At 40.3% G+C, this 14606-nt stretch overlaps 1 protein-coding gene across 10 annotated transcripts in view; it reads right to left on the reverse strand.

Moving 5' to 3' along the window:
- AKAP6 (A-kinase anchoring protein 6) overlaps positions 1-14606 on the reverse strand; it is a 279284-nt gene that overhangs the window by 154944 nt on the left and 109734 nt on the right. For all 10 annotated transcript variants that reach the window (XM_084521164.1, XM_084521165.1, XM_084521168.1 and 7 more), the window contains one exon: positions 1957-2079. In XM_084521164.1, coding sequence (XP_084377290.1) covers positions 1957-2079 — 123 coding nt within the window. The remainder of the gene's footprint in view (positions 1-1956; positions 2080-14606) is intronic.

The following is a 14606-nucleotide window of genomic DNA, read 5'->3' on the forward strand; positions in this document are numbered from 1 at the left end:
AATGGTCATCCCGAAACATGTAACACCTCAGGTACACTCCCACAATTAGAAAAAAAGATTTCCTTACCCCAAATTAAAATAATTATCAGCAAATACACTACAGAGTACAGCTGGGAAACTAAGTACCTACAGGGGAAATTGGAGTTGTGCAAGTATCCACATACTCATTTATTCTGACTACCCTTAGCAATGAACCAGAGCCAGGCTGAGGGCTACCAGTCCACATTCCAGTCAACACATTAAATGGTTTTGGCCTCACCTCCCAAAGAACCACAAGACAAAGTTGGAAGCAACTTGCAGCAAAAGAGCCACTGCTCTCCTCCACATGGAAGACGGGGAAAAAGAACCTGAGCATTACTGGTGCCAGTGATTTGTCAGGTTCCTGGGATAGCACATGTATATGTTTCTTTTTATCCAATCAGAACTGAAAATTACTGTTCTACTCATAAAAATTCATGTTTCCAAAAGTTTCATGTTGTAAGGGGAAAACAAATTGAAATCACCACTGCCTTTTTGGAGGTCTGATCTCACTATGTACTCTGTGTTTTCAGAGCACCTGCAAACATCATGGGAATCCACATTAGCACATGTGAGTAAATACGCGCAGTACAAGAGAAAAATCCAAACTCCCTGCCAAACATTCTGAAATCTGCAATGTAAGGCAAGACTGCAAAGTCCTCACATTGTATTTTATAGCCTACCACGATGTGCACTTAGTCTAGTTGCTGCCCATAGGCACTACCACAATAGAAATGTTTAAGAACAAAAGACACAAAAGAGTTTTCCATATAGCTGAAATTCTGAAAACAGGTTTCCGTTAGGTTCTAATGTTGTATGTGGTTAGCTTATGCTTAAATGATTAATTTAATAATGGTCACTCCATTATTACTGTACGGAGTAGGATAACATTTTTTCCTGTAATGCATCACGTGAATTCCTGGGACTGTCAAGCAAGTTCTCACCATCAGATTATCACACAATGGCAATGAAAACAAGCTTGGGGTGTTTGGTTCTCTGATGGGGGTTTACTGCAATGTTTTATCCAGCTACAGGTTCTAGCTCATTGGCTACAAAATAGTACTCATCACTTCTTCCAACTTATTTTGGCAAGAGCCTAAGATTTGGGCAGAAGGCAAAGGAAATTCTTAATTTTCCATTCTTTTTTTTCTTTGTCCCTTTTTGCCAGATACACTCATTTACTTATCAAGATATCTATGCATCGAACAGCATACATTGATCTCTATTCTTTACCTATGGCATAAAATGTTGGTTTTGAGGACTTAATATTTGGTTTAATTCAGGTTTTTGTTTTACCTCCTCATAACCAGAAGCAGTTCTTGGAAGAATTCAGTGTAAGCCTCATGATGTTTATCAAATATTTCTCAATCTATAATTCTAGCCTGTAATATATTCTGAAGATTATTCATCCAAGTTTTTCTACTTCCACCCAATGTTTTAGCTTTTTGCACAAGAACAAGGTTAGTGACAGTTGTATTAATTACATGATAGAAAAGCATATCAAGTAAAATGATTGAAATAATTATTTCAAATATTTTATTTACATGACTCTGTGCTATATTAAAAACTGTGGGGGAGAGAATAAGAGTTCTTTCCTAGTAAGGAAGCTTTCTTAATGTTATAACATTGTAAAAACCCTAGAATTATCTGCAGAAAAAAAAATATTCTCTTTTTGCTATCAAAATTTTCTTTCAATTTTGGAGATCATTTCTGAATGGCAATGTAAATTTGGCTTTTAATTTAGTTTTTAAAAAGCAATCAGTACATATTTCAAATACAGGAATAATTTGTTGGTGTTTTCATTAAAATAAACTGCAATGCTGCAAATCTTACATTAAAATATAGATGCACACTAGTAATTAAAAAATAATAATCAAATAAAAAGCACAGCAGAACACTTCAATTACTGATAGCAATCATAGTATAATCTTGTCCTACCAAGTGTGTCTCCAGGTACAGTTTAAGGCTGTCTGTCTCCGCTTTAGGAGGAGTCCAATTCTCTGTTGTTTCCATGGCTTCATTTAACCAGTGAATGAATTCATCCAGCTTGCTTACAAACCCCTTACCAGATAAGAAAAAAGAAAGAACAAGAGAAGCATATTTGTTAGTAAAATGGCAATCTGAAAAATGTATGCTCTATTTTATTTTTTTTACGCTGAGAGAGTGTACTGTACAGTAAACATTTGCCTTTTGCAAGCATACAAGGAGAAAAAAAAATAGTAAGTAGCCTTCTAATAAATGAAGAGCAGAACAGTGTTTTGGGGTATAATCTAAGGTGACATTTTGGGACAGGACAATGTAAAATCCATGTGACTGCAATGAAATGGAAAAAATATCAAGGTTTTAGAAGATATGAGGGGGGTATATGTAAAGTTGCATATAGATTACAGTTGACCTTGCACTGGGGAGACTGGGTGTAGCATGAGCACTTTTGGTTGAAAAAAAGTGCTGAACAAAGCTGCATTAACAAGATACACATTGTTAGACTGAAGGAAGAAACTACTTGTCAGAACTTGGGTCTTGTGATTCCTGTTTTGATTCCTAGGTTGAGACTCTGAGAGACGAAATCAAACAGTAGGTGAGGCAGAATATATAACATTTAATATAAATATCACTGATTGCATATGAGCCACACAGATGGTGCTCCTGAGAAGACAGGAGCTCCTGCTTCTCAGGAGCACCATTTATTGCAAGATTAGTACCAATTATATTGTCTGATTAAAAATAGTGCCCCTGAATTTACATGATTGGATGATACTATAGGCACATACTGAGTAGAGATAATTTTACTGAATTTTACTGAAGTCTTATTCACTGCAAAGCAAGACTGTAAATGGAATAAACTGACCGTGATGTTTATAGGCAGCCTGAAAATTAACTCTGAAGAGGAATGGCCATCTATTACAAGCATCCTAAGACTGGATTAAGTTAGGTCTAATGCTGGTTATATTATTGGCTATTGACTGAGTTCCAGAGTCTGGTGTGAATTTTAATTTCCAGTTGGTCAACAGTTCAGTATACACAGTACCTCACTCTTATCACTTTATTTATGGAATGATTTCTGGTAATTATTAGTCTATTCAGATAGCTAAAATGAAGCTAAGAATAAAACTTTAAGATTCCTGAGTCACTCGGGACCCTAACATCCCCTTCTCCAAAGTGATACCTGAAATTGGAATTCAAACTGAGATAGAAACAGGAGTTTGGGCTTTGGGGCACAGCTGTGTTATATAAAGAAATGCAATTGTAATAAAATAGGTCAAACAGAGCCAATCATACTCTAAAATTCACAGTAGTATAGTTATATTGGCCCAACACTGTGCCAAGAAGCAGTGTCCACTAGTCAACTCCTGCCATAAGGATCAAGTGGCAGTCCTCTGGCACGATGCTCCATGCATACTGTGGACATGTCAGCACTCACTGGGCACTCTGTAGACCTTGTTTTAATTATTATTATATCTTTGATAAGTCACTGTGAGCACCCAGAATGAGTCTATTGCCACCTCTGTCCATGGAACCCACCATATCCCAAAGCACTATAAGGAAAAAAACTTGTTCAGCAGTTTTCACTGTAGGCTGTTTATTGGGATGTTCTACAATGGGGGAAGGAAGACAGGAGACACAACCCTGCAGACCTGCTGACTTAGATCATGGGTGTCTAGTCTGGGGCAAGCAATGAAGGTGGCTGCATCTCCTCTCTCACTACAAGTCATGGCACAAGAACCACATTCCCCATGTCAGGCTGTAGGACAGAGTGGGGAATGGGTAAGGGCCAACGTGTTCCCTTGACTCCTTACACAGCGTTGCTTGCTTTTTTCCAGCTCGCAGCAGAATGTTAAGAGATGCCAAACTGGCAGAGGAGTGGGAGAAGTGAGCTGACAGGGAGAGGAGCGGGAGGAGTAAAGTCCTAGTGCCTCCAATAAATCTCTGCCTGTATTTTAGCAATGTGCTGTCCTTGAGAGACAAGGTGATATGGTAAGCACACGAAAAAAAAAAAAATGAAGAAAGGCTCTCTCTTGTACACGCATCTTGTATTTTACAAAGACAGACACGTATAACATCTGCCCGCAGTACATGATGTCTGCATGCCTTCAAAAGGGTGCTCAGAAACACTGCAGGCTTGCACGAGTACCAAATGCAGCTATCGGCAGTGGGATTACTTCTGCCGTCTCACAAAACCGGTCCTGTTTCAGAGCATATTTTACACCCGTGTTTGGAAACACTCAAGCACCAGCATCCTGGACCCTTTTGCCTGCGCTGGGCTGGCCTCTGGCTGCCACCGAGCCACAGGGCCCGGGAAAGGGCGGGCACCCCAGCAGGCTGCAGTGTCGTGCAGGGAAGGCCCGCAGGGAACTGTACGAAATGCAGGCACACAGAACCACGCTGAGGGGCGCCCTCCGGTCCACCATGGCGGCCGGGCACAAGCCTCCAGCCGGGCGGGGAGACGGGAGGGCAGCCCCGCTCCCTCCCTGCCGCGGGGAATTTTTTCCTGCCCGGCAGCGCCACTCGCGACACTCTTGCTATTTTTATTCTTTATCCTTAACACCGTTATAAAATTTTATTGAAAACGTTCGGAAGAACACATCTGCAGAGACTGAATATATCGGAGGGGAAGGAGGAGAAGGCCGAGCCGGGCCGGGCCGCGCGGGGCCGCCGGCTGAGGGAGCGCCGGCCGCGCGCCCGCCGTGCCTGGGCCCGCAGCGCCACCTGCCGGCACGGCCTGGGCCGGCACGGACCCGCTGCTGCCCCCGAGGGGAGCCCCGGCCCCGGCCCGGCCCGGCTGCGGGTGGCCCCAGCCCCCGCAGTGCCCTCCCGGGAGAACCGCGGGCGGCGCACTTTGAGCCCAGTGGATGCCGACAGATCAAACCATGCTCCGATTAGTTTTGGTTATTTTCGTTTGCTTGCTTTTTGGTTGTGGGTTTTCTTTTCATAGTGCAGTGCCTATGATTCCAGCTTATTTTTATAGCCTGATGCCACCTCTATCATCCGACCCCCAGCCTCGTAACTCATCCCTGCCTGGAAGGCAGCTCTGGACTAGAACTTAAAACCTGTGCGAATATAATTGACTGCAGCAGCTTTGGAGAGATGCGCAGCCCTACAGTTTGCTCGTTCTGCTGAACTCTCCCTTCTCCCCTTTGACTTCTGTCCAGGGATGGCTATCTGTGGGCTCTGAGATCCAACCCAGCCCTCACCATCAGCCTCTATCTGACACAAACGACTCTGCCTCCGCCGACTCAGCTGTTGGTTCAGCCAGCCAAAGGCAGGCGGCCACACGCTGCCTGGCACCCCGAGAAGGAGCACCTGCCCTCTCGATGGGCCGAGTAGTCCTGTCAGATATACAAAGCCATGTCTCTGCTCTCCTCAAGTCTCATGAACAGAAATGGGAGCCCAAAACCACCCCTACAGAAGGACCGCTGCCCTTCCACAGATTAAGCAACCTGGCGTCCTTTATAGCCTGGTTAGTCGGAATGGAAAATAATCAACAATGCCCACGTACACAGTGACTCAAATTACATGACATAGTTGCTTTTCTCGTCATTCAGGACATTTCTCAGAATATACATGTTTTCAACAAAAGATATCAATAAAATGAGTCTTAAAAAGTAATAGGGAGAAAACAGTCTTCCAATAGAGAAGAATCTACCATGAGACTCTGACAGAGCATAAAACTATGCTTTAAAAATAGGCTACAGCATTAATTTTATCAAAACAAAGGGTAAGACCTAATATGCAATCCTGAATCCAAATCGAGTACTCAGTGAAGGAAACTTATAGGAAGACAAATTATAACAAACACAGAATATTTTTTCAGTTTCCTTCATTTTATACAGATGCACAAGAAACCACTTCACATCCCTTCCTAGACACTTTTTACCTTCCTGGTTTTTCTGTTTGAGCTTATATTTTCCTTCAACAATCTTAAGGTGTGGAAGAGTTTCAATCAGATAAACTTCAGTATAGTTTTGCTGATTTATACAAATTAAGTATCTGATCTAGACACTATCATGCTTATAATGAAAATACTGTAAAATCTACCCAACTGATGCCTTGGTAAAAGAAAATTAAACTTGTATTTTCCATCACAACTTCTTGGAAGTCAAAAACCCAAAGTCATCCACATTGAAGCTAGAAATTACTGTACAAGAATTCCTCAGGGAGAAAAAAGGGGAACAGAACAGAAAAATGGAGCACCAGTATAATCCAGTCTTTGCCTCTTGACCAGCTGGTTCAGTTTTGTGAAAGTAATAGTTTTGTACTGTGCCAGCAAGCTAGATGTTATTAAAAAAACTCAAGCCCCTACATGACACGGCATAATGCTATTCTTATTCTGTGCTGTTAGTACAGAAGAAAAAAAAAAAAAAAAGTTGCTTACTGGATGATTTGTATCAACTTCTGTAGTAAAGTTTGCAAATAATGATAAAGCTTTTCCCATTCCCCATGTAGAAAATTTTAAAACATTCACCATTAAATCATTCAGCTTTTCATTTTGTTTTATGACAATTTTACAGATTTTCCTAGGGAGAGGAAAAAGTTCTAATCACACATCCCTGAACAAAGCTAGAGCAAAAATGGCTTAATTTGAAATTTGGCATGTACAAAGTTATTTTTTGTGGTCTAATTCTATTTGTTCTGGATGGATAAGAATTAAAAAGAAAGACAATTGTAAGAACTGAGAGAAAAACGGCTATAACTCAGTGTTTCTACTTTGGTGCTGGCGGTCTTATGAAATGAAAACACACTTAATTCATTTGTTCTATAAAATTAAAGGATTAATTAACCAAAGAATTTTTTTAAATGGTGGGATTTAACTAGAGATCCTGAGACTTCCTCATTAATGACCAGAACTCTCACATTTTTTGAGCTGTAAGACACGAGAATTTGCTTGAGTCAGACGAAAGGGTAGGGATGGATCAGGACAGAGGCCAAAGGCCACATATGTCAGGCCAAGGAGGGGGGCGCTTGGAATGGTGCCTTCCACCCTGGTTCTTTTAAATGTAAGGGCCTACCAAAGACAGACATCCCCCAGGTACTACATGGGGCTCCCTACAGCCCATATTGTTGGTCAGAGGATCTTGGGTTAGGCTGAGTGGTGGTGTCGGGCATGTGGGAAAGCAGCTGTGGTGGTCTGCTGCCAGCACAAGAAACCCTGGAGCAGGGCAGTGAGGCCTCCAGAGGTGGTCAGATGAACAAGTCTCACATGCGACTCATTACACTTAGTAGGACTGTGCATTCTATCTATCCCAAGTGTGTGTCAGAAAAATTAAATACTTCAAATGATCACAGAAATTGGTCATCTTTGGCATTGCAAGTGTTTGTGCCTGACTCCATTTCTTTTACCTTTTTTCCTGGACCCTATCTGAGTGTTCCTTCTTTCTCACAGCTGTTCAGCACACCTACCTGCTCACTACCAGCACCCTGCTGCTGACTCTCTGAGCACAGCCCAGGAGTTCCTCACGCCTGCGTCTCCAGCTTCCACAGTCCCCTGTTCCACTTTCCCACTGAGCTTCAGATGCTCACCCCACCTCTGGCCAAAGCCCAGAAACAAGCTAGCAATAGACTTTCCTCTTCCTAGCTTGTGGGAGCAGACCTGAGGCTGATGCTCATCACCATCGCATGAGTCAGTCAAAGAAGTGTTGGTACCACCTGGCCTAGCCACAGTTTCCCTGGAGCTGTTGGCACAGCTGATGCCCATATCGGAAAAAAGACTAAATAGAGCCCAGGAGAAATGTTACCGGCTGTCAGCAAAATAACAAGCAGTTGATCAACATTGAAACTTTTGAGAACAACTGTAAAACTAGTGCTAACATGAGTGCTTATGAAACTGTAGAAAGTCTCCAGTCCCTGATGATATCCCTACTTATTTTCTTAGCTTGTCAGGGGTGTTACTCAGACATATTCTCCTTGGATTGCATTTTTCTGACCAGAACACAACTGAGACCTCCCAGGAAAGCTTTTACTGTCACAGTCATGGGAAAAAAAAAAAAAAAAAAAAAAAAAAAAAAAAAAAAAAGCATGACTATCGAGTGAGTCACTTAAAATTATGCACAAAATGCCTCTCAACTCAGAGAACATTGCTTCTTACATTAGAATTTTAAAGTTTCCTAGCTTCATTTCAGTGGTCAAATTTTACTTTTACATTACAGTCTCTCTCTCTTTTTTTTTTTTTTTTTTTTTTTTTTTTTTTTTTTTGTCAGATAGGAAAGTAAACAGTTCTGGTGTTCAATAATTTTAGCACTTCAAATGATCTCATTTAGACTTTGAAGTTCAGCTTTCATTAATTGAATGGAATGGAAAAGGAGGAAGTTTCCATCTTAGCCGCAGCTATCACTTTACAAATCCAGCTTTTTATTAGACCACATTTAGAATGGAAACAAACTAAAGCCAAGTTCGGTAATTTTGAGCTCTAGTCTAAGAGACAGTACATTTATGATTACAAAAAGAAAAAAAAAAAAAAAAGGAATTTTTACTCTACTGAAAAATGCAACTTTTTTATTTTTATATTTTGCACTAAAACCAGCAGTATCTTAGATATTTTGTGTATATGTTTGATACAAGATCCCTTTACATATAATATGCATAGGTATATGCGCTAAAGGAAGCTAGCATTAACACTGTCTAAATTAGGATATAAAATTTGGAGAATGCAACTGTTAACACCATTATGAAAAGCTGTATGTATACCCTCTTCCTATGCCAAATTTTGCTTTTTATAGAAAAAATTCCCCAGATGTATTGTGCCTCTGTGTGGCACAGGTAGGAACATTAATTCAATACTTTTTGGCTTGTAACTTTAAGCTGTGGAGTGCTAACAGTGTTCAGCTTATTAGGCTAACATTTTCATTTAACATGCATGCTGGCTTATTGTACTAAGGCATACTTAAGGCAGTTTTGGTCACTGCATTTTTGAAAGTAGAAAACCCTTCTAATGAGTTGACCTAGGATTAAAAATGGAACAAAACACAAGCAGCAAACCGTTAAATACAAACATACTAAACTCATCTGTTATGGTAGTTAAGAGTGACTGCAGAACATCTACTGTGTTCCACAAACCTCAGTATGGAAGCACCAGGCAACAGTGCTTGTTAAATCACTACCCCAGATCTTTTTTTCTCTCCACCTTCCCTTTTATTACACAAAGGGAGTTCTCTTCTTAAAAGAATTGGTTATGAGGCTGTGTGCTTAAAAATGAATGTCCAATTTTGTTGCAAGCAGACAGTGTTGTAAAGTTTGTTCCCAATTTACAAAAAGACTGAGCTCACAGAGGGGTCTGTGTACAAGGACGGGCTGGCTCTAAGGGCTCTTCTATCACAGAATGCATTAAGAAAACCCTTTGTCTGACCACAAAAGGACTTGTATATTAGTCTCAGGAGGAACTCATTCCTGCCCATGGACTTTTTTCAAAAGGATAAAAGTGCACTTTCTTCATAGGCAAAGGTAAGTCAAAGAAATCCAGGTACTCAAGAGGATGAGGTTGCAACAAACTGTTACGGTCAATTTAATTGGAGTTAGACCCAGAGGCAACAATAAAACCATTAGCAGTACAGATGTTAGGGATCCCCAAGGAACTAAGATGCCACAGTAGAAAATATTCTTTGTGTGATACTGTCAAGATTCTGTGGCAGACTATGACCTTGCAAAATATAGAACTGACCAAATTCATCAGGAGGATGCTAATACTTAATATGCATTTCAGGATACATTCGTTCACAGACAGCTTAGAAATACAACTTAGCAGCTTTTGGCTAAGAAGTTCCACACTTACTCAATAACCCCAGACTATGAGAATATGTCACTCTAAACAGGGAAAAATAAGTATTACAGACTTTTCAGAGCAGATATTCATGTAAAGACATATCTTGGTTTTCTACTAGATACTGTTTAGAATTTTTAAAGACCAACTACTACACTACAAAAACCTTTCACAAGTGCTGTCTTTAGGTTTTGTGTCCAACTACCACATACAGAATTAGAAATGAGTATTGAATGTGTTTTCTCTAATGTACATCTATCTTATTGGCTATGATTTATGCAGCTACAGAATGAAAAACCATGGCACAGGATGTTCACTGGCTCATGACTTTTCCTCGTTTTAGAGTTTCCATTATGCATCCTGACGATGGAAAACAAGAAGAACTAATACATAAAAATATAAGAGTTATATCAAGCACAGCCAGTCAGACATAGTTCGACTTTTCAGGGAGATGTCACCAGAGAGTTGAGAGTCCTTCTAGACTTGAGTGAGAGTGACAAAGCACAGTTCTTACATGCCTAAGAAAACACTGCAAATTAACTCAGTTCGAGCTTGGTCCCTAAAAGTCACTGGTAGAATACTCTTGACCCTAATTTTTGCAGACCTTATGGTCTACTACTAAATATACGGATTTTATTAGCAATCCTGAGTTATTTTTCCATACTGTAGTCTGACTCGAGCAGGAATGGCAGAACAGATTTTAAAGAAGTTCTCAGTTTCCTAAAGCCTTCTAGGTAAGAGAGTCACAACCAAAAAGGGTTTAAAAAACAGGATACAGATGGACATGCAAAATGTTACTTTTCAGTCCATTTAAAATAACTGCATTTGAAGACAGAGAACCTGATTCTGCACTATAAATGTTACTGACTGCACAGGATTGATGTGTGGTAGCAGAAAAAGTCAAAGAGCAGGTTATGCTAATTTGAATATTAAGAACTATTCCTAAACATATCTCTGTAGATTACTTAAACCTTTCCATGGTACCACAAATGTTTTTCTTTCCTCATCCTATGCCTTGTCTTACCTTTGCTCAAGGTGAAGATCTACTTTAATTTTAAAAGAACCACCATGAGGCCTCCAATACTATTTCAAACTTTTAAATAAGATCTAAAAATGGACATTTACACTATCGACAGATCAACTCTGGGGCAGAGCTAAAGATAGACACAGGAAGAGCAAGCCAAACTCTTCCCAAGCCCTGTTCCTGAGAGGTATATTCTCAGACAGCAGACACGCTTCCAGCACCACTGATAACACTTTCCCCAGCCTTTTGAAGGATCAGTGAACACCTACAACCATAGAAGCAAAATCTGGGTGCTGGAAGGACACTGCTGGGCAGCAGAGCTCCATGCGGCCTTGAGGCTGAGACAACTACGCAGACAAATGCCATGTAGCAGCATAGAAAAGGCCAACATCCTCGTGACTTTGCAAGTGCAAAGAGAGTAGAGAGAAGTAGTGAAGGGAAGGGAGGGGAAGGGAAAACTCTCTGATTCATCCATCATTTAAAGAATCATCTGGTACGAACTTAACAGCAATATGGATTGGTTGTAAACCTCCAGAGATGCCATCTGCTCTGAAGGCAATAACACCAGGCATACAAAATGGCTGCTGATCTTTCCTCACACTCATGTGACCGTGCTTTGTAACCGAGACATCACGTTAACAGCCACAAAGCCAGATAAGGTTTTAGGCTTCCTGCATTCACTCAGGTGAGGAGAGAGTTCATGCTGCGAAAATAGGGGAGGCCAGTGCTGCATCTCCAAAGTGGTGTGAGATTCAAAGCACTCCTGGGAATCAAGCAAATAAGTACATTAGCATATCATTCCTTGTGTGGAAAATTTTTACATATGTCTACACGTTTTAGACGACAGAAAATTCCTTTGCTTATCTGCCTGCTAAGTTATCATGCGGAACAACTGGGAACTGGGTTCTTTGCAGGGCAGTATCGTAAACCTTTCCAGCTCCATGGGAGACCCAGGCCGGAGCACGGCTGCAAGGCAGCTCTGCGGGAAGGCAGCCTGAGCCAGCCCCCTGCTGGAGGCAGCTTGGAACGCCTGAAGAACTTCATTTTGCCGGATACCTAAATCACCATCTCAAAATGATGAAAATAATATTGGGAATAATAATAATAATAAAATAAAACACACTGCTTTTATTCACATAAGTTTTAGCACTGTCGGATTTCACAGACACAGATATAGTGGTTAAAGAGGTAAATATTCCTCCATGGTTCCAAACAGTACTGCCCTGTCAGAAAACCTCCTGGGTGTAAATCTGTAGCCGTGAGTTTCTATCACTAATCTCGTTCAGCACCCCTGGTCTGTGCTCCGCTGAAATTCTGAGGCAGAGTGGAAAAAGGTTCCCGAGGAAACAATCTGAAACTATGGAGTGAACAATATAAGCAGCGGAGTTAAAGGATACCTGATACCCTGAGATGAAAGTTAAAGGATACCAGGATATCCTGAGAATGAGACAGGACCAGGAAAGAAGAACAGGCAATAAGGAAATGGGGCATGAACAGAGAAAAAAACAAATAAAGGAGCAAGAAATACAGGCAAAGGGCAAAGTAGTTCCTTTAATTTCATTACCTTTTTTTTTTTTTTTTTTTTTTTAAAAAAAAAAAAGGCCATTTTCTTGAGACTATTGGGAATAAAACTGGCATGCAAAAGCTCTTAAAGGCAGAACAGTCAGCAAATGTGATACTGTGAGTGAGCCCCGAGCAACGTACAAACTTCTGAATGATCCAAATGGTCTGGTCAGTGCTAGCAGCATAGAACATTGTTTCTGAAAATACATTCATTCACAAATAGCAATGCCTGATATTGGTCACATCTCCCAGTAGCTCTCACTACTCTTAAAATAACTTTTTCTGAGTCATTTCTTCTTTACATAAATTGCAAGAGGCCAGCTAGGGAATAAAGATAGGTGTCCCAAACATGTTCCAGTACAGGGTAAGTTTAAGTTCCTCTTACATATCAGAGCATCAAATATCTTAAACTAAGGCATTTTTAGATTATACCCTCATGTGACCCTAAGTCAAAGACTTGCCATATCTAGAGATCATCCAAGAGAAGTGAACATTTTTAGGTCATCAACTGTTGTCTGTCTAAGACAGTAAATCCGGGGACAAGTTATGACCACAGAGTCTCCACACATTTGTAGACAAAGACACCCCAAGAGAAGGACAGAAGCTGCAAATATGCCTGAGACAAGAAGGATAGTGCAAGCTACTCCCAAAAGGAAGAGGTCAGACCTGAAGCAGTAGCTGGAACAAGGGTCTGGATTCTGGAATGACCCTGGGCACAGTACAGTAGAAGGGAGAGTGGCTTGGCTAGAGGGGAACTGGTAAAAAATACCAGGCACCAAAATGAGTTGTTATGTCCTGTGTACAGGATAGGGGCACATTGCTGTGATATATTCACATGGTCCCAATTTCTTTTTTTTTTTTTTTTTTTTTCTACTGTGGGCAACTCTAAACTATAATAGAAAATTTAGAAGTTGTTTCAGGATCTGTTATTCTTAAGTACAAATTTATTTTTTAAATAGATGAACCTATAACCAAACTTCCTGATCACAACTGTCCCTATTCTTTCAGTATGAAATATCTGTTGTGTAGTAACCTTGATTCAAACTCTGTGGTTAGTGCGAGTCTATAATCAGCATCTTCATTTTCAATGAAGCTAGTCATCTGACTCACTTTTTCTAAAAATGCTGCCAATATAACTATTGATGTTGAAGCAACTTATGGTGATGTAAGGGTACTTGGAAGTACTGCATTGCCTCTTCATATAATTATTTTAACTGTTGTGTTGGCAACATACCTTATTTTCAGATTGTTTTACAGCTAATGTATGTATTGATTATGAGCTGAATTGAATCCAAAAGATGAACTAATACTCATTTGCAATTTTTCCATATAATGGCTTCTGTAGTATATTAGACTCCAGCTTTATTCTGCTTGGAAAAATAGGCAGTTATGGATAAGCATCATTCCTTGGTTTGCATGCCCCGAGTACTGGGGGGTCAGATGGTGACCTGGGGGAGGAACGTCCCTGTGCAGCTGCCAGCTCTGCTGGTGACCAGCTGCCCCCCTGTGAACAGGCACTGGCAGCACTGGAGGATGTTCAATCACAGCCGCTCTCCCACCTTCCCCAGCTGGTCATAACAGTTCCTTACTCTTTGATCTCATAGTTGCTGGAAATGAACCTCTCTTCCCTAGCATTTAATTCCTGTAAAGCTGCAGACGATATACATGCACCATGGCTGTTTCTGTAGCTTGAACAGAGTGGGTTATTAAAGTTTTGAATGTTAGCTGGGCACTTACAAGAAGTTTTACCTTTTCCCATAGAACAAATCACATTAAAAGAATTACATTAGGCAAATTGTGGACCTTCACCCAAAGGCACAAAATCAATTTAAAAAGATTTGCAGTGCCTTTGAAATAAAAGCTAAATTCATTATTTTTTACATAACACTTCCAGTAAGTTAGCCCATAAGTGATGGATAAAGGAAGAAAGCCACTATATTCTTGGCCTGATAGTCACAAAGTAGGCTTAGACATTGCTTATTTGTATAGTATTAGTATAGATCTCTAAATAATAATAAAAATGGCAGCTATATTTGCACAGTGAGACATTTCTTATTTGCAGAGGACGGAGTATATTTTTGAAATGTATTTCACAAAATCTGTAGAAGTGGAAGTGCAGGTTATATGTTTTAGAAGCTTAAAGACAGGCATATTCACGCTATTGCTTTTTAAAATCAAAACAATATTTTCTTTTTTTTTTTTTTTTGAATAAAGTACATAGCAAAAAAGTAGTTGGAGCCTACACTAAAG

Source organism: Aythya ferina (genome assembly GCF_964211825.1).
Source record: "Aythya ferina genome assembly, chromosome: 5".
NCBI lineage: Eukaryota > Metazoa > Chordata > Aves > Anseriformes > Anatidae > Aythya > Aythya ferina.